Source organism: Nanorana parkeri, unplaced genomic scaffold (genome assembly GCF_000935625.1).
Source record: "Nanorana parkeri isolate BGI_ZX_2015 unplaced genomic scaffold, ASM93562v1 scaffold340, whole genome shotgun sequence".
NCBI lineage: Eukaryota > Metazoa > Chordata > Amphibia > Anura > Dicroglossidae > Nanorana > Nanorana parkeri.
In genome coordinates, this window is record NW_017306608.1 from 874,208 (window position 1) to 895,517 (window position 21,310).

Genomic DNA, 21,310 nt, shown 5'->3' on the forward strand with positions numbered 1-21,310 from the left:
GTTTGCTTTGTAGATAAAATACCTCATTCATTCTTACTCAAATCAATCTTTGAATATTAAATACTAGCAAAAGTGTGCCAGTTGCAGGACAGGAATGATTGCAGATATAGTAAACAGGAGTGGAACAGGATGTGCAGGAGTAGCATGTGCCAGAGAGGAATGTGGAGGGTATGACAGTGGGCAGTATGTGCAGGGGAGGAGTGCTGAGGGTATGACAGTGGGCAGTATGTGCAGGGGAGGAGTGCTGAGGGTATGACAGTGGGCAGTATGTGCAGGGGAGGAGTGCTGAGGGTATGACAGTGGGCAGTATGTGCAGGGGAGGAGTACGGAGGATATGACAGTGAGCAGTATGTGCAGGAGAGGAGAGCAGAGGGTATGGCAGGTGTGTGTCTGTGTGAGAGTGTGTTTTGGAGGTAGGATCAGTCTGCACACTAGTGGTGTGATGTCACTGGTGAAGGACGAGGGACAGGCTAGTCCTTTCCAAGCCCATATTGCTGCTTTAAAAAAAAAAAATATACTGCACTTTTTAAAAATATAACAATGTGCTTTTAAACATGCTTAGTGCTTTTTAACCCCTTCGTGACTGACGACGTACAGTGTACGTCGCCAGCATCGGGCTGTTTAAACAGACTCCCGGTGACTTTTGCCGCCGGGAATGGTATCGTTTTACTTTTATATTTCATTAAAAAAATTGGTATTTTGTTGTGTTTTGGGGCATTTAATTAAATTTTTCACTAAATATTGGGGTTTAATAAAGAGTTGCGCTAATATTGCGCAACATAAAAATTTGCAACTACCACCATTTTATTCTATAGGGTCTTGGCATTCAGAAAATATATAATGTTGGGGGGTTTTAAGTAATTTTCAGGCCTAAAATGTGGAATATAACATGGGTACAAAAAATGAAAAAAAGGCCTCAGTCATGAAGGGGTTAAATGAATGCAAACAGAAACAAATACCAGGTGGAGAGCCAAATCATTTGATTAAAAAAAAAAGGAAGCCAATGTACGTAAATGGAACAATAATCAAACTTTTTTTTTTCAAAGCAGCGCACTTCAACACATGAGTTGTTCATTGTAACAATCTGTTGGTGTGCCATTCAGGAGCTGGGTTTTTCATAGAAATACCTGCTGTGCTGCGGATGCTCAGGGGGAGGGAGGGTTTGAACCCACATGTGATCATTTCTTTTACTAGCACTGCACTGAGACTCACAGTGAACGTGCTGTAGCAGTGCTGCCAGCACCTTACTGGCTTTTTCCTTTCCTGTTCATTCTTGTCTGGTAGTGCCTTCTTTGTAACAGAGTGCTGTCAGAACAAATTGGGATCCAGCAGCTTGACATAAGTAAGGCTGCGGCCAAGGACTTGGTTGCAGACCGGTGGTTGGGAACCACTGCCATAGAACACAGCAGGTTCCACACCATGGCCTGCATTTTATGAATAGACTGAGGTACATAGGAATGTACTTGAAAATTTTGGATTATTCACAAAAGGGTGAGGAGTTTGGAGAAGGAAGGAGAAGTGAACAATCTAGGACAACATAGCTGATTTGGAAACATTCTCCAATTCAGCTCACTTTCCAGTTCAGCTATGTTGTCCTAGATTGTTCACTTCTCCTGCCTTCTCCAAACTCTTCACCCTTTTGTCAATAACCCTGTATATGTTTTGTAGTCAGTTTGGGATATTTAAGCTGAGTCGGCAGAAATGTCACATTGAAAATACAGCTAAAGTTCTTTCATATCGGTAAATAAAAAAAATATGTGAAGATTAGTTGGTTGTGCAGATTAAAAGGCTCTATAGCCTTCACTAAAACAGGAACACGCACAGTTCTTCATCAAATGCATCTACTCCCTTCTGATGTTTTCATGCAACAATTAGGGGTTGATTTATAAAACTTCCATCCAACCATACACTGGGCGAATGTTATTCGCGTAGCATTCCTGACACTCGATTGAGTTGAGCTTCATCTGATGGTGAGAATGCAGTGTAAACTAAGTCATACACTGGGCTAATGCCATTTCCATGGGCCCGTGTCATACACTGGGCTAATGCCATTTCCATGGGTATTTTTACTTAGTTTCCTTCAAATCAGGAGTGTAACTAGAAATCACAGGGCCCCATAGCAAAATTTTGTATGAAGCCCCCGTGATTTCTAGTTATAGCCCTTGCAGAGCCCACCTGAGAGTGACTCTGCGGAGCCCACCATAGACTGTCTATGGTGGGCTCTGCAGGGTCACCCTCAGATGGGCTGGTCGCACTCCTTACCTTTCTTCTTCCTCCACCGTTGCTGATGGGCCCCGCCTCCTCCTCCGTCGCGTGCCCTTCTCCGTCACCGGGCCCCGCCTCCACCCCTGCTTCCGACCACGGGCCCCGCCTTCTCCTCCACTGCCAGGTCCAGCCTGCTCCACCGCCGCTGCTGACTCTCATTGACTCTGTGGAGAGGAACACGCTTCTGCACAGATTACTGTCAGTGTTCTGAACAGCAGCACATTCTTCTTCAGAGCCGCCAGTGACAGCCACCAGCAAAGGATGCCATAACGACCCATGCGGCCCGCACGGCATCTGGCCGGGCCCCACTGTGCCCCAGGGTCCCATATCGGCCACCTGGGTCGCTATGGTGATTGTTACGCCACTGCTTCAAATGTCAGTGACAATGCTGAGCATATGCAGATAATAACCAAAGAAAGAAGGAGTGGCTTAATAGGAAGCAAAAATAGAAAAATTTGGGATTGAATATTTCTTTTATTTTTTTCCTACAGAAAAAGCTGAAAAGTCTGCTGAAGAAAACAGTGAAATAGATCTGTCTGCATTATATCCTCAGGTAAATAATGTGTTTAACCCTAAATATATCAATTTGCAAGTCACTTGTATGATGATTTTTTTTGGCCATCAAAGTTTATCTGAAGAAATTATTTTTGTTTTGAATAGAGTAGAATTAGTTAAAACGCATCAACTCCAAAGTTTGGATCATAGCTTACTTTCAGTACCAGTGACAATGGTCATCAGGAGACAGAGAGAGAGTGGATCTTTCAGGCAGGACTGACTGAGGGTCTAACTCTTGCCCTATCTAAAATGAAAAAATATCTGTGATTGGCTGTCACAGTGGTCACATGATCGGGAGCCCATCCCACCAGCTCCATCGTAAACAGGAGCACAAAAATGAAATACTGCAATGCAAATTCCCTATTTGGATAAAAAAAAAAAAACAGGCATTCATTGCCTGCTAAATCCCTATAAACCGGCTGCCAACCACCAGTCAACCTTACCTAAAAAATTATTTATTTTTTGTTTATAAGTGCTTTGCTAGAAAGTAGAATAGCTTCTATTGTGGTTTGAGGTTTCTTTGATAATTTATGCCACAAAGTATTCCAGAAGACAAAAGTATGCATGAAAGTGTTCGAAAAAACAATCCACAAGCTATTAAAAAGATTGCTTAGCTCTGTTGGCAGCAGAGCCCGGAATACACTGGACTAGTGGCATCGGTGCTGTTGGGAGACTGGTGCAAATCAATGAACGGGTTTTTGTACAACTGACCCCACTCCAAGACATTGATAGACTGTGGTGACGTTCTCTCAAGCAGTCCAGAGAACTTCTTTGGGCGGGTCCTTGACGCTCATAGACAAGAGGAAGTGGTTGGATGGTGCTGGGCGTCATTCAGCTGAGAAATAGGAAGGGAACATTGGGCAAAACATAACTATTTAGACTTCTCAGCAAGCATAGCGTTAAAGCTGTTCAGGTGCCCAGCAATTAAAAACAAGATAAAAGACCATTTGACATTTCTCCTTTGTATGCACAGCTTGCCAACATGCCAGCAATGCACTGAACACCTATGTTTTCCCAGATTAGTCAATGTTTCTTGTATATCAGTAAGGAAAGTTTCTCAGTGCACTATGATAATGTCAGTGAAGGCGGCTGCCTGAAATCTTGGGTAACCTTATCATTGCCTGTCCTTTTCATATAGATCACTCCAGGATCAATTGTCAAGGAACTGTCAATTTCTGACACAGAACCATCAGATTTGTCTTGGACAGAAAATGGAACCTTTAACCTTTCAGAGGGCTACACTCCACAGACAGATACATCAGATGGTATGGTCCCATCACTATTGCAATATGCTTGCCGCAATCTAAGGGCAGAGACAGTGAAGGGAATTTATCAAAACCGGAGCAGACAAAATCTGGAGCAGATTTGCATGTCAACCAATCAGCTTTTCTGTCTCATTTTCAAATCTTACCTGAGCAAACTGATGAGAGATGCTGATTGGTTGCCATGGGCAACTGCTCCAGTTTTGATAAATTTACCTCAGTATGTTGCTATGTACTAAGCAGAATTTGGTGTTGTGAAACGTGTGATTTTAATCATCATACTAGGTTGCATAATAATTTACCAAAGCATTTGGGGTGTATTTATAAACAATTTGCAAGGCCATTGGTCCTGCGAAACTCTGAACATTTGTTCTGTGCAAATGGAGGCAAAAACAAAAGTTCTTGGTATGATTGCTTTTTAAGTCGACTGTAATATTAGGAAAATGCTGCTTTATGGCCACTAGATGGAGCTGAGCAGCGTAGGGAAAAAAGGCTCCATCTAGTGGCCACAATGCACTATTTTGCTGATATTACATTATGGTAAGCATAATTATGGGAGTCATAAATGTGGCTGCATTAGGTTTTAGTCTTTTTTCAGGCTTTTTTCCCCTCTATTTTTACCTGGTGATCTTGCCAGTAAGACATTTCCTGTCCTAGGGTGATAATAATCACTATACTTAATCTATAAAGGAGAAGCGTTGACAACCTGGGACAGGACTAAAGAATGCCTCCCCTTTTCTTCTGCTCCTTAACATAGGGAGGAGCTGTCTGGTAGTACATGGAGTTAGCTGGGAACAATGTAACTGATGAGAGTCAGCACAGGCAGAGAGCACAGCATGTGCCCTCTCTCTCTCTCTGCTTTCTCTCTCTCTCTGCTGTCTCCCTCCTCCCTCTCTCTCTCTCTGCTGTCTCCCTCCTCTCTCTCCCGCTGCTGTCTTTCTCCCTCTCTCGCTGCTGTCTCTCTTCTCTCTCTATCTCGCTGCCTCTCTTCTCTCTCGCTCGATGCTGTCTCTCGCTCGCTCACTGCTGTCTCTCTTCTCTCTCCATCTCGCTGCCTCTCTTCTCTCTCGCTCGCTCACTGCTGTCTCTCACTCGCTCACTGCCTCTCTTCTCTCTCGCTCACTGCTGTCTCTCTTCTCTCTCACTGCCTCTCTTCTCTCTCGCTCACTGCTGTCTCTCTTCTCTCTCTCACTGCCTCTCTTCTCTCTCGCTCAATGCTGTCGCTCGCTCACTGCTGTCTCTCTCTCTTGCTGCTGTCTCTCACTCGCTCACTGCTGTCTCTCTCTCTCTCTAACTCTCGCTCGTGCTGTCTCTCTTCTCTCTCGCTGCTGTCTTTTCCTACCTGCACTCCACCAGCTTTCTGGGTCTCCTCTCAGGTGCGGTGTCCCGTCCTCCCGCGGTGCTCGTGTGGCCGATCGTGCAGACTTGGAGAGGTGTCCCGCCCCTTCCCGTCTGCAGAGTCGGACGGGTTCAGCCGCATGTGCACCGTGGGATGACAGGACAGGCTTTTCCATCGACTGGTAGATCGCAATTGACCTAATGGGCACCCCTGCTTTACAGGTTAGGTTAAGGCATAGAGTAAAGTACAGATGTAATACTACAGTAAAACTCAGGAATGCCCCTCTTCTCTGTCCTAAGGGCCTGTCACGATACTCTGCTGGAATGCACTGGAGGGCATCCCAGCTGGCTTCCTGCATTCAGGGGTGAGGGGGTGGTGGTGCGTTGACGTTAATGGCACCGCAGCCACGCCCCCACCACAGTGCGATCGCTCGCACCAGAACACATGGCACATTAGTGCCTGCGTTCTGGTCCAGTGCGATCTGAAAAAATGCTGTATGCACTATTTTTTCAGATCGCACTGGACCAGAACACAGGCAATGATGTGCCATGCGTTCTAGTGCGGGTGATCGCACTGGGGGCAGGGGGAGTGGCTGCGGTGCCATTGACTTCAACACACAGCCAAGCCCCCTCCCACCCCTGAACGTAGAAAGCCAACCAGAATGTGGTTCAGTGCGTACCAGCAGCTGATCGGTCTGGAACGCCCTGTTTATGGTGTGAGCACTTAGTGTTCATACCACTGACTCCACAGTTCTATCTAACACTGTATCTCTTCTGTCAATGACATATTACAGTAAATCACGTTCAACGCATATGTAAGGGTTAGAGTACTGCTGCAGTCTAACTCTTCTCTTCTTTACTGAAAAAAAGGTTTCCCTGTAAAGAAGATCGTACATACTTACCTCTCCTGCTGCTTACACTACTAATCACTATTGTATTTAAGGGAAGAGCTTCAGAAACCAATACTTTTGGGAGTGTTGATCTCCTCTTCTGACCTCAGTGGTTACTCTCTCTATTCCCTGCATCAATACTGTGGCCTATAGTGACATAGGGGCTGTCGGAAAGGAACCACCAAGTGCAACGGGAGACCAAGAATCTGACACTCCTGGAAGTGTCAGATTATAAAGATTTTTGAAGTGGTAGTGTCTCTTCAACAGAAAGGCCTAATCTGTCCGCATCAGATTTCGGCGCACTGTGCTTGAAAGGTCTGCTTTTGACATGAAGACATAAATCCTTTCTAATGTTGACCTGTGTCTTAAAGTGTATTTACAGTTTTACAGTCACATTTGACAAAACCCCACTATGCTGTATGTTTGTTCTGCCGTTCACACAGCATACGCTGCCATTCACACAGCATACCTACAAAATATTTCTTACCTTTCTAGTTGTTTCTTTAGAGCAGACCTTGGGGCAGACTGCAAGCTATTTTGAACAATTCCAAAGTGAATGTGGAGGGACAAACTGGGGACGGAATGCATTAACATGCAATATACCACCCTAGCTTGGAGATATTTAACCCTTTGTTAGGACAGACAGTGTTCAAGTCTAGTTACAACTGCTAAGAGTTTCCAGCACAATACAGACAGGTTAATTATTGTAAACGTTAACTCCTAAACATTACATAGAATAGGAAAACACACGTTTTGAAGTTTTCAGAGAAGAGCAAGTAAAATAGGTAAGATGCAATTTTTTAATATTTTAAGTTATGCTATGTGAAAAGGAACAAATATAAAGTAGGTGTTATCCCAATTTGGCGGCAGAAGTTGAAATACGCCTTTAAGTAGATCCCAATATACAACGTATGTGTGACCTGAGTTAAGGCAGATACATCCAAAATCAATACTGGTATTATCAACAGGAAACTGCAGTGGCTGAGAGTTTTAACATTTAGTAGAATGATTTCTGAAGCTTAAGGTGCCCATACACCTTACAACCATCGCAAGACTTTTTCGTACGATCGCGGGATTTCCTGCGATTATCGTATGATAATCTCAAGGTGTATGAGCACCTTTACTAATACATTACATTAAAATGAAGTACTGGCTACTGAACAGGTTGTGATAGACGTTTACTGATGGTTTGACTCTTAACTAAATTTCTCCTTTAAGGTGACCCTTTCCTTTGCAATTCAGGCCAGAGTTAAAGGGTCACTTGACCCCCCACCCCTCCAGCAGGTACATACTCAACTTCACCCCTGTGACACTCTGTTTAACTACCAGAAACTGGCAATTAAAGCTGTTTTTAAGTTCCAAACCTACTTGGCCAGAGCTCATACAAAGCTACTGGTGCCTTTTCCAGCCCCATGTGACAGTGCCAGACCAATCACAAGCCACCTTGAGCTGTCATATGGAGGAGTAGGAGCAAAGAAAGGTGAGCATATGCTGGTTGGGAGGAGGGAAGTTAAGAAACCTTTTTCCTTTGCCCAAATGTAAAGAAATGGCATTCCTATTGGATCTTTATATCATGTACTGCCTGCCTTCTATGCACAGACAGGGGGGTCCTGAGGCTGGGTGACACCCGGAGCGGTGTTCGAGTGTCACCCCGCCGAGACGTCACCGCACATGCGTGTGGCGTCACCGCACGTGCGTGTGACGTCACCACTCGTGTGCGCGATGACGTGCACGCGCGACAGTATTCTGATACCTGCCGGCGGCCATCTTGGTGATGGACGCCGGCAAAGAGAGGAGGAGACAGCCACCCGGCGGGATAAGGTATGCCGCCGGGTCCCCTACTCTCTCCTGATACTGTCGGGCGTTCGGTCCATGACCGAGCGCCCGACTTTTCAGAGGGGGTGATACTGTAAGTCATTTTGGTGTCACCCCTCCAATGGTGTCACCCGGGTGCGGGCCGCACCCCCCTTATGACGCCACTGTGGATAGACACAATTACTTTAAAGCTACTATTCATACCAGCGGTTCTTTACCATTGGAACCTTGTGCTGATGTGAGAGTCAGCCTTTGTGTCACATTGGTGTACATTTATATGGCATGTAAAGGAGTTTGCTCTCTATTTGGTGTTCTGCATATTATTCAGCATAAGGTTCAACACTTTTATCTAGGTGTTATCTTGAATATAGGGGTTTCTTCCTCTGTTAACTAATACAGTGCATTATAGTTTTGTGTCCATCACACTCTTACATTGGTGTACATTTTATATGACATGTAAAGGAATTTGGTCTCCTGCATATTATTCAGCCTAAGGTTAAACACCTTTATCTAGGTTTTATCTTGAATCAATGGGTTTTTCCTTTGGTTAGCTAATACAGTGCATTTTAGTTCTGTGGCAGTGTAAGCCAATACCACGGTGTTAGGTGGCCTCAAAGTCACCCAGGGTTCTCAGCCAGAGGGGCTGAGTGGCTGCAGGAAGACAGTACGTGTACCAGGAGAGAACTGCCTTTTCAGTTATTTCCAGGTTGTCTGGATCATAGTTGGGATCCTGGAGCCAGGAGATTTCTTAGAGCTCTGGGTGGGATGAAATCTCCATTCCTGGGTCCATGCTTTGGTAGTGACCAGCACCTGATTGTGCACCTGTGTACATCCTTCATGAAGAGTGTGCTGGGATGTGTTCAGGGCCCCACCTGTGAATCAGGAGAGCTCCACCCTGGGGAGTGTTGGAGTTGTGTGTGTGCAGGGAGCACACGGACACAGACCACCTCGGGTTCATGCTAGACGCACACGGAACAGCCAGGGGTGGCTGGGAGAGGTCAGGAAGGTCGGTGACCCGAGGACCTGCGGTACAGTCTGCTAAGAGAGCAGAGTGAGGGCTCACGAGGGGTGAGCAGCGTGAGTGTCTTGTAGCTGAGGAAAGCTACAGAGCCATAACAAGGACTGTCTTATGTTGCTGTTTCAAGCTATTTTGTGTTTGCCCTTTCAATAAACTGTGTTTCCTTGACTTACCTGGACTACAGTGGAGTGTCCTTGTTACAGTTCTCAACTCGAATAAGCATTTTTTTTTCATAACACAGATCTGGATCGGCAAAGTGACCAGGAGGAAGGCTTCACCAGAGGCCTCACTGAATTCCCATCTGCTGAGAACGGTTCCCCATCCAACGATGAAGACTCTAGCATAGGCCTGCCTGCCATTCCAAAGAGAAAACACAAAGAGAGTCAAAAAGCACGTGCTGAAAAGAGTTCAACATCAGTGTTGTCATTGCTTCTGGCCACTGAGCAGCCATGTAATCTAGTAAATGATGTTGCTAATGAGGTCATCACAGCCGCTGTTTCAGCAGCTATCACTGGCCAGTTACAGTCAGCCTTTCTCTCTTCACAAACTCCTGCTCCAACTTCTATTGATGATACTGACACTGACGAAGCTGATGACTTTGAACTTTTGGACCAGTCAGAACTGGAGGACATAGAAGAGGAAGTGGGGTACTCATCAAGCCAAGAATCCGAGAGCAAAAGGTCTTCAGGATTCCTCTCCAGTCTATTGGGTGGGCATTAACATACCAACCTTTCCACTCCTTTTACTACAGATTGTGAAGAAAATGTGAAGGCCTCACAGGAACAAATACATCGTACAAGCATTTAACATGCAGCAAGAATCATTAGGGAAAATGTGTAAACTGTAAGCTTTAAATATTGTTCCCTTTAGTCAGACTAGGCCTATGTAACCTGTTGCAGATGTTCTTAGCTGTCTCACTAATAGTTTCCCCACCTCCCCTTGAAGGTGTTGCATGGAGCTGACTACTTTATATATGTAAGGTAGGTATAACACAGTGTCCTTATATGTTGAAGGAATTAAACTTAAAAATGTTTCACCTGATGCATAACAGGGTTTACAAACAGATCTCTTAGACTGTAAGAATCTTTATGAATGTTAATATAGTTCCGGCTACAGGCAGTAAGAAGAGTATGGAGAGGCTGAACGTTGTGGTGCTCGCTTATTCAAGGGTGCTCCATTATACAATGCAGAATTCTCTTGTTTGTAGTATCACCTCCTAACATCTACTCTCTGAATAGCCATATAATATCAATGCAACTCTATTATATCTGCCAAATGAACTTGGAATTTTTTTGCACTTTAATCAATTAGACAGGTCAAGAGATGTTTGGCAACTAAGTTCAGGAAAAGTGCCATTACCTCTTTTATTGGGATATATGGAAGACGGAAATACATATTATAGGAAATGTAATTCTTATAAAAGGTAATCCAAATATAGTAGTAGTTAAGATGAGTTTCATACCTTAACTAGTATGTGTTGTAAATAATGGTTGTTCCACGCTGTGCACAGAAACAGCAGATAATATAAATTCTCTGGCTGGTTAGAATCAGTTGGTAACTTGCCTGGCTTTAATCGAATTTAACATTTGTGTTATTAAAGCTGAACCACAAGCAGATAGCTAACTACACAAATAAAATACGTAAACAAAAGAGTCTTTACCTGCCAATGGATTTGTATTTGAGTCCATCCACTCCTGCAATTTTCACTGCTCTTTTACGCAGCACAGCCCAGGAACACAGTGGTGTCCTCTCTCCACCCCAGTCGGCTGACTAGACAGTGAAAGTGCAGCAACACACTTATGAGCTCTTTCACTTTGCTCTCTCCTCCTTTCAGCATGTTTCTTGTCAACACATTTGCATGCAGAACATATGATTGGCTTTTAGTTCTACCCCTCCCTCTCCCAGTATGAGTGCTTCTATACAGGGCAGTGCAAGAGGCTAAAACCAAGTCAAATTAGGGTAGATATACTAGTTCAATTTAAAAATGGCATTGAACAATGTATTAATGGTCCTTGTGCATGTTGTAAAGTAGCCACCACTCCAAGCTCACTCCCGGGATGGACTACAATCTCATGTTTAGATTACTAATTTGTATTGAGGTTGTAGTCCATCACGGAAGAGAGCTTGGAGCGGTGGCTACTTTACAACACACACAGGGACCATGGAGAACAAAAGGAGGAAGGAAGGACAGTGTCAGCACCAATTCAGAGAGTGATGCACAAAAAGGATACATTTTTGTTAATAGTTTAGGTACTTGAATGCATTTTTAAGGTTTAAGTCCTGAGTTTAGTGTCACTTTGACAATATTCTATTGTATCAGTAAAGTAATGAACTGGGAAGCCTGCATTTGTCATGACTGGGCCAATATTTCCGTAGAGGTTTTAAAAATCTTTTTTTTTTGGTTCGGTTACATTTTCAAAAAAATACTAGCTATGTTCTTTTAAACAAGTCATGATGGGCCAGGGACACCAACCCTATAATACTATGATTTTTAAGAACTGTTTTTGTTGTAATTCAGTCTATCAAGGAGCAGGTTTAATTTGGTTATAGGAGTACCGTGTTTGTAGGGCTTAACAAACCAGCATCCCTTTCAGTGCTCATTATTTCAAACAACAAGGCGTTATATACCATATAAGTTTCATCAATACTGAGTAGACTTACACCATCATTCTGCTGTACCCATAGTGTATACATTAACTGTGCATGCAATCTCCAGACAGATATTAGCCATCTTCTTGGCCCTGCTGCCACCATCAAGTACAGAGTAGAACTCTTTTCATTTGATAAGCTCAGCTAAAAAAAAGTTTTGTGCTTTAAAAAAAGTTGATTGTTAGGTTTTACATACAGTTTAAGTTTATCTTCAGGTCTGTTCTGGTGCGTTCAATGTTATGTATTGCACTAACAGGCATTGCGTTAAGGCAGACCATTTATTACAACAGGTGCGTTACAGGGGTGTGTTTGGGTTCCATTTAAAATTAATGGCACCACAACGTCCCAACATACTGTATGTAACTGAACCGCAGTGGTTTAAATGCGTGTTAGTGCCTAAAATACACCAAATATTCTAAAATTGTTTGGTATTTTAACCCATCGTTAACCTTATTTCCAGCATTTTAAAATTCCATTAAATACCATGACAGAAAAAGCCAACAGTCCCAACATTTAAAATGCTGCAAGTAATATTAATATGCTTGATTAGCTTACATGTAAAATACGTACTTAGCCAACCGCTGCAGCTCCTGAGGTACATAAGAGGATAACTATGTACCATGTGACCGGCAAGAATTCACATTGGTCATTTTTGTATCAATACAGAGGGTAGGATTATATCTGTTGTAAAAAGTGCAACCATCAACTAAAGAAATATATTTCTTATTATGTTTACCAGACAAGTGCCACAATTTATAGTCATGTGAAAGTAGGTACACATCATGGAAATTGTTGACTCTTTCAACATATTTGAACAGGAAAATGTTCAATCATTATTCAACAAAAATATCAGTAGACGTTATGGTGTACTGTGGAGAAAGTAAGTACACCTTTGGACTCAAAAGTTGATATTACCCCCTTTAGTAGAAATTACGTCTTGTAGACATTTTGCATAACCGCCCACCAGTCTCAGAAATCAACTTGTTGAAAAGGTTGACCACTCCACCATGCAGATTTCCTTCACTTGCAACATATTTGTTGCCTTCTTTGCATGAACTGCCTTTTTAACCCACACACAGGATTTAAGTCAGAACTTGGACAAGGCCAGTCCATAACCCTCCATTTATTTGTGTAACCATTCCTTGGTGCTAGTGTTTTGCCATTTGCTAGTGTTCTTTGGATCATTATTGTGCTGAAGGATTTATTCCTAGTCCAGTTAGATTCTGAGTATGTTTACACCATGACAATGTTATGTGTTATTTGTTCAAATATGTAAAGTAAGAGTCGCCAGCACACCAGAAGTAATTCAGCAAAAGTCCATTTATTGACACATTGCCATTCAAAAACAAGCGCTTTCGGGGCCTCAAGGGTACCCCTTCATCAGGCTCAGAAATGAGCCTGATGAAGGGGTACCCATGAGGCTCAGAAAGCGCTTGTTTTTGAATGGCAATGTGTCAATAAATGGACTTTTGCTGAATTACTTCTGGTGTGCTGACGACTCTTACTTTATATTCTTGTGTTATACACGGTGCCGTCCGTGGTCGCTACAAGCACCCACCTGCTTTTGCAGGTCTACTATTGTTCCGGTAAGGAGTGCACCTGGTTTTCTATTTTCTATTTGTTTAAATATATCACCTTTACTTGCAGATACTATTTGAATGAAGATCTAATGTTTGCCTGTTCTTATGTTAAAGAAGTCAACAGCTTCCATAGGGTGCACTTACTTTTTCACATATATCTGCTATATCTGCTTTGCTCTGTACAGACTCACTCGCTGATTTACATTTACTGTTATAAAGTGATAAGTTCTCATAGTAGTTTCAGTAAGGGCTATAACTTTTATTTTTAGTGTCTGTTCTGTATTGATTTTATATATCTGAGACACAGTCCAATATATTTATAATCCTGGTAGTTCTGTCTGTTATTCACAAGGCTGAAAGCAGACCTTTACACATATCTTTAAAATAACAACAAACACATCTTTAGACATGTTTAGTAATGACAATCTACAAACAGATACTTCTAGATAATTGCCGGCTTTGTATTCCTTGCATACCTTATTTCTCTTTTCTTCCCCAGTCTTCTGACAGTGGCCATGTTTACTAAGGGCAGATTACTAGCTCTCCTTTTACATCCTGGAACTCTGGCACATGTGACTAGATATGTGACTAGGACATGTGACCATGCACATCATCTCAGGGGAGGAAAATGCCTGTCTCTGAGATCTCGTATGATTACAAATGAGACTTCCCAGCAATGCTCTGCTTATGTAACCTTCCCAGGATGTAATGCTTTTGGCACTTACATCATCAGCATTTCAATGACAAAGCAATCCCAGTGTGTATTGCTTTGGCAAACAAGTCATTTTGCCCTTTCAAAGCAGGAAGCAGGAAGTGAATGTTCTGCAAGTGTAAGCATTTCAAAATTACAGCATTTTACACCTGACATGTCTATGTTATTATTAATCATCATACATAGAGGGATGCATTGGTAGAATTAGATTTTTGAGGGTAAAGGTCCGCTTTAATTACATTTCTATATAACACTAAAGGGATTATTACCATTATGCATAGAGCAATCATTTGCTGTAAATGTTAGCAACCAATCTCAAGGAGCCGAGGAGCATAGGAAATTCCTGTGCTCCTTGGTTCCATCTAATGGAGTGAATGTCATGCCAATTACATTAACCCAATGTATAGCTGGGTGGAAGATTTAAAGCAGAACGACGGGGAATTTTTTCTTATCCCTTGCAGTGGGGCTACCTCTGCTCTGCAAGGGTTCATTGCTTGTTTTTGTCTAGGCTGTAAAATAAAAAAAGTTATACTCACCCGATCCTCGGAGTCGGCTTGCTCTTAAACCAATCCATTCCACCTTATTCCCCCTCCGCTGCAGTGGTCTAAGGTCCCTAAGTCATCACGTTCTATGCACCGTGTGTAGGACGTTTGGACGCTTACGAGGTAGCCCAACTGTGAGGGTTAAGAAAACTTTTCCCAGGAGTTCTGCTTTAAAAATCAGCTTTGAGTTGCCCATGAGTGCAGTCATTGATGGGCAGTGTAGTACCCTCATTGCCTGTATAGAAATCCCTACATAGGCCCTGCGTCAAACACATTCCCTTGGATGGGGTGAAGATTATCATTTGTAATGCCAATGAATAGGGCTGCAGAATCAAATTACATACATAACGAGCCATTCCGTTTCATACACCTTTTGTACATTGGACACATTTTGACATCTCTGTACAGTGTCTAATGAATGTTCATCTCTGAATGGTTTCCATGGTTCATTATATATTGCTGCTCTCCCATTGTACCAGGTTATTATATAGAACCCAAAGTGCTCCAAAATAAATACCTTTTCATCTCCAAAAACAGAAATGCGTGCATCTCAAAATAAAAACCTTTATCAGCCCCCAGTTTTTAATGGGTATTTGTAGCTGAAGTCTATGACAGTCTAAGGATGTCTTCCTTTTTGGAACCAAGATGAGAATAGAGTTAGAATAAGTAGATTAATAGGAGAAATGTCAGTTAAATAACATAATAGATACAAAAGCTGTTAATGAAAAGCCTGGTAACATTCTGTTTTTGTAACCGGCATTTATATATTTCACGTCACTGAAGGCTGTAGATATTGAGAGTTTCAATTTACTGATAGCTTTGCTTGACTTTTTCAACCTATGAGGCAACAGTAACGGTGAGGAAATGACACAGTTACTGGGAAATATATAGGTAAGGCTGCTTTAAGATGATGAAGTGCCATTCTCACATGACAAAGGTATGATGCCCTCTTTATTGTGTTCAAAACTGGATCTGTAATTGTATCTAATATACATGTTAGCGTTGGTTCCTCTGGGCTTACATGGAATAGTGATTCTAGAAGTGCACTCATGAAAGGGTCAGTCCACCCAAAAGCATAATTTTAGTTATACGCATCGTCTGGTGTGCTGATTCACCCCTTGGTGTCTTATATCTCTTGGTGGTTAGGTGCCCCACTTACCCAGTTCCTACCAGTTTACACCTGCCTTTGAGTTTTGGGTATTCCCACTCTTCCTGCATTCTTAATAATAAAAAATACATTAAAAAGCCAGAGAACAAGTATTTTTACAAGGTGTTTTACAATCAAAGCCCCTTATTTCTCTTGGTGAAGGTGTTCATAAATTATAGAGGTCTCAACACTGAATAATAAATGTTAGGTGGGTAAAGCTGAACTTCAGAATAAGCAAACACGCATGTGTATTCTTATTTGAATCTTGATGTGTTTTTATACCAGATTTGTTCAATAGTCCAGTGTAAAACATTTCTGTGCTGGAGCTTTCTGAAATAAAGGCCAGTCAGTGCTGCTCTCTCCTTGTGCAGGGTGACTGGTCTTGTATCCGTCCCCTCCTGTAGTTTTCTGCAGGTAGCCCGTAGTAGGTGGAGCCTGCTGAGTCCCTCCCACAGTTTTGCTCTCTGCCCAGGTTATGTACAGCACAGTGATGATGCCACTGCTATTTTACAAAGTAATACACAAAGTAGATTTATATCCTATGTGGCTATTTATTAAAATATCTACGTTCTTGTGTCTGCAGATCAGCTTAAACTCTCCAGCATCAAGAAAACAAACTAAGATCTTGGTTTTGATGGGCTGACCCATTTTTTATTTTGTCTCCATGCTATGATTGCTCTGTACTTGTAAACTGTGAGAGTAGGAAAGTTACGGTGTTTATAAGAGGTCCTCTGGTTTTATTGCTTTTAGAGCTACATGTGTACTGTTCATTGATTTGTTTTTACAATTATTTATTGTATCATTTGCTGAAGGTTGCTTACAACATAACGATAAACAATGCACTTTGATATTTTACTCATTTAAGTAGTTCGGTATACAGATATAAGGTGGAACATGAAACGACTTAGGGCTCAAATAACAATATGAATAAAGTTATTCAAAATGTCAAACTGGTGTTTATTTATAACTACAGCTGTTTCTTTAGACTTTTATTACAGTAGTCTGATTACACCAAATCACTGAAATCTAAAGCTTCATAGGGATCTATCGATATCGATACAGTAATCAGTAAAGGTCAATGGATATACACAATACTGGAGGTCTAGAGCAATAAGCTGCAATGGATATACACAATACTGGAGGTCTAGAGCAGCCTTTCTGGCTTCCTCGGGGGTGCCTCAAACTTTTCACACATGCCTCTGATGTAAGGAAGGCACCTGATGTCCCTGGGAACCTCCTTGTGCATCTATATTAGGGGTTGCAAGGTTTGCATGGGTTCATGGACTACTACATGATTTTCATACTGGTATATTTTCATTGAGCCAGCCAACTCAGACTTGCTCTGCAAGATGGAGCAGTAACACACAGCCATTGTGCAGAACTGTAAAGCAGGAACCAGAGCCTGTGGTTATATTGAGTAATATGGCTGCCCTCATGTATAACAACAAAGAACAAAACATTAACCTAAATTAATAAGATTTTTTTTTACATCAACCCAATCTCCTCTACATAAAAAAATAGTAAGACAGAATTTTACGTCAAACAATGTTTTCTCCTTGCATGGAAGCCTGTATGTGTAAGCTTCTGGGATCCAACTGACATTTTACAGGGACATGACAAGAAATGAAAATTTCCGACCTAGCCAATTCAGTTCTTTAGACAGGTATACTGTTTGCAGTGTTTGGACATCATTTCACCACAAGGAATATCTTGTTAGTGCTGATGTATGCCTTGCTTTATTATTACAGATAAATGTATGTATTCATTTGACTTTGTTTAATAGTCACATATTTAACTGCTAGCTACATTATTTCAGATTTCACATGTAATCAGATTTCAGTTAACTGCCATCAGGCCAACACCCAAAAACCCTGCTAGCAAATCAGATCAACAAGCATCGGGAAGCATGTCTACATTGTATGCTTCATTGACATTGTCAAGGCATTTGATCGAACAAAAAACGACAGTCTAATAGCCACTATTTATAACAAACAGCAAGAAGTTTATGTAGATCAGTGGTTCTCACCCTTTCTAGGGCAGGGACCCCTTGGTAAATTTTGCCAAGTTGTGGTGACCCCCAACGGTAAAATTATTATTTTTTTATTATAATTATTTTTAAATTTTTTTTATTTTTAAAACTGGAACTCCTGTGACAGCTGAGACAGGAGGGCTGTGTGCACAGCGTTCCCGTCTCACTGTTAACTTCCGTTCTCTGGTCTGCTCCCTGCTCTCCATCCTGAAGTAATTTGCAGTGGTCCCGGGTCCCGCAGCCAGCTGGGAGGGAGGTGGCTGGCAGAGGGGGACGGACCATAGGGGGGTTGGGAGGGAGCAGAAGGCTAATTACAAGTGATATAGGCGGATATACAGCTGCTAAAATCACTTAAACGGCTCACCCGCTGTGCTTGCCCAAAGCAGGGCTAAATGTAGAAAAAAAATACTCGCCTGCTCTCTGCTCCTCCCCAGCCGCAGCGACATCTGGCAGCGCGGCAGGAGAACTGAGCTGCGTTAGGAGGGGGCGTTAGGAAGGGGCTGAGGAGCCTCTCGCCTATCGCATCAGAAGGCACGAGGCAAGCCATTTAACGGGGGTGTGATCCACTTTTGGGTCACGATCCACAGGTTGTGGAGAACCACTGATGTAGATGGATACCAAACGCGAATATGCGATAACAGTAGAAAGAGGTGTGCACCAAGTATGTGTTCTGTTTCCACTGCTGTTCAACACCTATACAGATTACGTTTTTCAGGGTATTTGTGAAGATGTTAGAATTCCAGTGTATGAATCCAAGATCACACAGAAAATAAGCTTTGTAGATGATACAGTTTTGCTTGTAGAATCTAAGGAAGTCCTCAACCACTTACTTAAAAAAATAGCAGAAAAGCACAAAAGACATGGTCTACCCATGAAAAGGCACAAAGTAATGAACTCATGCTTGAAAATTAAACAACAGTGCAAGTAACCATCTTCCAATACCTTGGATATGGATCAATGAAAACATCCAGAACCATGATGATGTCAGAGGCCAAATCACCAAGGCCAAACAAAATTTCTGGGGGCACAAAGAGACGAGGAGTAAGTACCAAGAAAAGATTGCTACAAACGCACGATCACACGAAGGATCCGCGGTTGTGCATTGCTCATGAAGACGTCGAGAGCCCGTCCATGGAAGAGAGTGGAGGGAGTGCACTGGCTACCAGGGGCACGAGTCATAAGGTATTCTTTATTTATTTCTCCTGGACTAAAGGAGCAGTTCATTCTTGCTGTGTACCTGGGGGGCAATCAAATAGCAATATTTCAGTGCTGACTGGAGATTAGCTTTAATCACAGCAATTAACCATAGCTGTGTAGGGAAGGAGAAATGAAACAGCAATTTTAAAATGCTGACTAAAGATCAGCTTAGAGGTGTAACACGCGTTACAATTTGACTGTACTATCTCTGTACATTGTCCTTTATATTTAACAAAACTATGTAATATGAGGACCGATGAAAACTATCCAATCACTTTGAATCCAATCAGACAGGCTCTTGCACTACATAGAAAACAAAAGGGAACAGAGCGCCACCTCCGTGTGTAAAATCGTTTATTACAATAAATAAAACAAGGGATAAAAGTACTCACAAACAAACGTTTTCATCAGGCTTTAACAACAAACAAAAGGCCACACTGTCTGTTGACCCAACATGGTATCCCCCCGACTATGTAACACGGTAGTATCCGGTCACATCACCGACCGCAGTCAGCCAAGATTGACGCGTTTCAGGGGCAAGCCCCCTTCCTCAGAATCAAGCTTGCTCCTGAAACGCGTCAATCTTGGCTGACTGCGGTCGGTGGGCGGTGATCGGTGGATCGGAGACCCGCCGCAGCGCTGGCGGGACAGATGAAAACATCAGGAATGAAGAGGAAGATCGGATTAAGAAACATAATTTAGGGTAAGTGCTAACATTAACATGGGGGGAGGGAAAAAATGTTTTGACTTTAATGTCACTTTAAATTAAGGATGATCCTGTGATCTTAGGACATCATTGGGACAAACAACCTTGATGAAGGACTGTCCCAACAAATCTGGGATAGTTGGCATCCCTTTACGCTATATACAATCTTTTTGTACATTACTGAATATCTACCATCAACTATATAAAGTAGGGTTGCCACCTTTTCTTTCAGCGAAACCCGAACACTCTTGCGACGCACGGACATTTCCGGGTTTCAGCTGCCATGAAACCCAGACACAGCATTCAAAACCCGGACAGGTGGCAACCCTAATGTAAAGCCAGGGCCTGACTGATCTGATACATTGTGTAGGTTTGTCCTCATATTACATAGTTTCGGCAAGTCTAAACAAGATTGTACAGAGAATAAACAGATCGTAGAGTGCATGAACAACTTTAGCCCCCATTCACACCTGAGCGATTTAAAGAATGTTCCCCGAAGCGCTTTGACGTTTGACACTGATATTTTCTTGTTATTCTATTGTGTTCGTTCACATTGAACACATTGAACGCTCAGAAACGTACATGAGCTTCTTTGAGGCATGAGCGTGCAGTTTTTGCCCATATAGACTACAATTTGATCAGCTGAAAAAAGCCTTGCAAAAGTCCCCTCCTAGTAACCAGCTTTACATTGGCTAAAACAAAAACACTTAAACCCCAAAACATGCAAAAATACGTGTAAAGACACACATAAAATGTGCAAAAAATGACCAAAGACGGCGACTCTCAAGTGTGAATGGGGCTTGCAATGTTCACTACTAGACTGTATTTTACAAATCCACCAGCAGATGGCAGAAGGAGCTAATACTGATTGCTTTGCCCACACCCAAGATGGTCACCAAAGGTTCACACCATTTGTCAATATGCTGTACACCGGAAGTTGCCCCCGGAACTCCAGAAATCTAACGGGCCGTAGGCTGTGAGATTTCTGGACTCGCTGCACACGCCCCCGGAAGTTCCCATGTGATAGAACACCGGAAGAAGGAAGTGATTTAGGGAAAACGTGACTGTAAGTATTTGGTGTGTCTTCTGTAATAGACTTGTATTCAGTGTAAACACTATAGATCGGTATACAGAGAACTGCAGCAACATTCGGTAGGGGCTAATAATTCAGCGCAGACATGTCTTGACAGGCTGTGTGTGTTATCTCTATTCACGGTACATGGCTGCCGTGTGTACTAAGGGAACATTCGGTGTACAGTATACACCCACATCCAAGGCGAGCAGTAGTGATTCAGAAAATGGACATATTGTAAAATAGGATGTTTGGATATAATTATAGTGCATATTCTCACTGTATAGATTTGGCTTGAATGATTGCAGTCTATAGTGTGTGCTGCCTTCTTATCTGATAATCCTTACTGCCTAGAAGAGACCAAGGGTGTGTTCCCCTCTAAAACATGTTGATTTATAATGAAGGGGTGCTGATTATTTATGCCCATGTCACATTAAAGTGGATCTTCACTGCGTAGATCCAGTTTAGTGCTCTGCAATCCCCAAAACCTCCACAACATGATTTTTTTTTTTTTTTAAATAGGTTTATTTACT

General features: G+C 42.4%; 2 protein-coding genes across 9 annotated transcripts in view; both read left to right on the plus strand.

The window, feature by feature from the left end:
* Nucleotides 1-11,951, plus strand: part of FAM134B (family with sequence similarity 134 member B) — a 79,938-nt gene extending 67,987 nt beyond the window's left edge. For 2 of the 3 annotated variants that reach the window (XM_018558455.1, XM_018558456.1), the window contains 3 exons: nt 2,757-2,818; nt 3,959-4,085; nt 9,385-10,534. In XM_018558455.1, coding sequence (XP_018413957.1) covers nt 2,757-2,818; nt 3,959-4,085; nt 9,385-9,863 — 668 coding nt within the window. In that variant the 3' untranslated portion in view covers nt 9,864-10,534. Of the gene's footprint in view, nt 1-2,756; nt 2,819-3,958; nt 4,086-9,384; nt 10,535-11,936 lie in introns of those variants that run through there. The other variant, XR_001941351.1, reaches the window with a different exon arrangement.
* An 8,785-nt stretch (nt 11,952-20,736) lies between these two features.
* ZNF622 (zinc finger protein 622) overlaps nt 20,737-21,310 on the plus strand; it is a 17,460-nt gene continuing 16,886 nt past the window's right edge. For 2 of the 6 annotated variants that reach the window (XM_018558448.1, XM_018558453.1), the window contains exon 1: nt 20,737-20,771. The gene's annotated coding sequence lies outside the window, so the exon portion shown is untranslated. Of the gene's footprint in view, nt 20,778-20,894; nt 20,899-21,310 lie in introns of all 6 variants that reach the window. The other 4 variants (XM_018558451.1, XM_018558449.1, XM_018558450.1 and 1 more) reach the window with 4 other exon arrangements.